The sequence below is a fragment of the Teleopsis dalmanni genome, chromosome 1 (genome assembly GCF_002237135.1).
Source record: "Teleopsis dalmanni isolate 2A chromosome 1, ASM223713v2, whole genome shotgun sequence".
In the NCBI taxonomy this organism is placed as follows: domain Eukaryota; kingdom Metazoa; phylum Arthropoda; class Insecta; order Diptera; family Diopsidae; genus Teleopsis; species Teleopsis dalmanni.
In genome coordinates, this window is record NC_051846.1 from 93,996,195 (window position 1) to 93,997,742 (window position 1,548).

At 39.3% G+C, this 1,548-nt stretch overlaps 1 protein-coding gene across 1 annotated transcript; it reads right to left on the reverse strand.

Moving 5' to 3' along the window:
* Nucleotides 1-368: 368 nt before the first annotated feature.
* Nucleotides 369-1,094, reverse strand: LOC119688622 (uncharacterized protein K02A2.6-like). The gene has a single exon (XM_038103296.1). The coding sequence runs from the start codon at nt 1,092-1,094 to the stop codon at nt 369-371; it is 726 nt and encodes a 241-aa protein (XP_037959224.1).
* Nucleotides 1,095-1,548: the final 454 nt, after the last annotated feature.

Genomic DNA, 1,548 nt, shown 5'->3' on the forward strand with positions numbered 1-1,548 from the left:
AATAGTCCCGTAACCTTTTTGGCGGTTGCCTCTGCCGGTACGGTCGCGATTTTAATGTTTCATCTCTTTTATCTTCTTCTTCTAATGACCCCTCTACTTGACTATCTGGTAGGATATATTCATTTGATGAATGACCTGCACTTACTTGGTCGTCTTGCTCTTCCGGTTGTGCCACTGAAGTTACTGCTACTGGAGTTATATTGGATTCTAAACTTGTCGGTGTCTCCGAAACTCGCTTATGCAACTGGTCAATATGTCTCGACAATATGTTACTATTTGATTGAATTTTGTAGTTGCGATCTCCTGTTGATTGTACAATCCCTGGCATCCACTTTTCACCTCTTCCAAAATTTCGGTACCAAACACTTTCACCACACTGGAAACTGCGAATACTCATCAAAATTTAGCTGCTTCTGAGTGTTGTCATCACTGGGGTGCAAATGATCTAACAATGTTTTCAACTTCCTTCCCATCAAGATTTTTGCTGGACTCGAATTTGAATTTGCATTAGGAGTTGTACGCAGATGCAAAAGTATATTTGCCAAATTCTTATTGATGTCTGAAGACTGCATTTTCTTAAGGTGATTATTAATGGTTTGTACAAACCTTTCTGCTTGCCCGTTTGACGATGGATGATACGGTGCCATATGTATGTGCTTTATACCGCTAAGTTTTAAATATTTCTCAAATTCTTCTGACACAAACGTTCGCCCATTATCGGACACAATGGTATCTGGTATTCCGTGTGTTGCAAATATTTCTCTCATTAACTCGATTGTTCTAATCGCATTTATTGTACTGGTTATTTTTACCTCTACCCACTTGCTATGAGCATCTACGACGATAAAAAAATTTGTACCCATAAAGGGTCCCGCATAATCAATATGTAACCGGGACCATGGCCTTAGCGTTGCTGGCCATGGTTTACCTGCCGCTACTGAAGGATTCTTTTTGTTACATGCACACTTTTCACAACGTCTGACTAACATTTCTATATTTTCATCTAAACCAGGCCACCAAAAATAGCTTCGCGCAACTGCTTTCATTGCCGACATGCCTTCGTGCAACATCTCAAGTATTCTGGGACGTAGCATTGCTGGTATTATTACCCTGGCTCCCCATAACAAACATTGTGCATTCACTGATAGTTCCTGGATTTTATTCACAAACGGTTTAAACTGGATTAATTTATATGGCAAAACTGTATCTTTCCTTTGGATATGCCACATTACTTTTGATAGTACTGGATCTCTTCTGGTTGCTTGTGCAATGTCTTTCGCAGTGATTAAAAACTGTTCCTCAGCCTCATTGCAATATAATATTTCAGGTATTTCCGGTATTTGTAGCTTTACATCATTTAAAGGTAACCGGCTCAATGCATCTGCATTCTAGTGATGTTTCCCTTCTCGGAATTTAATCTCGTACTGGTAAGCGCCTAACTTTAACGACCACCTTAACATTCTGGGTGATATATGCTGTGATATTGGTTTTTCTGGGTTGAATAACCCCACTAGTGGTTTATGATCAGTCATTATTGTAAATTGTCTA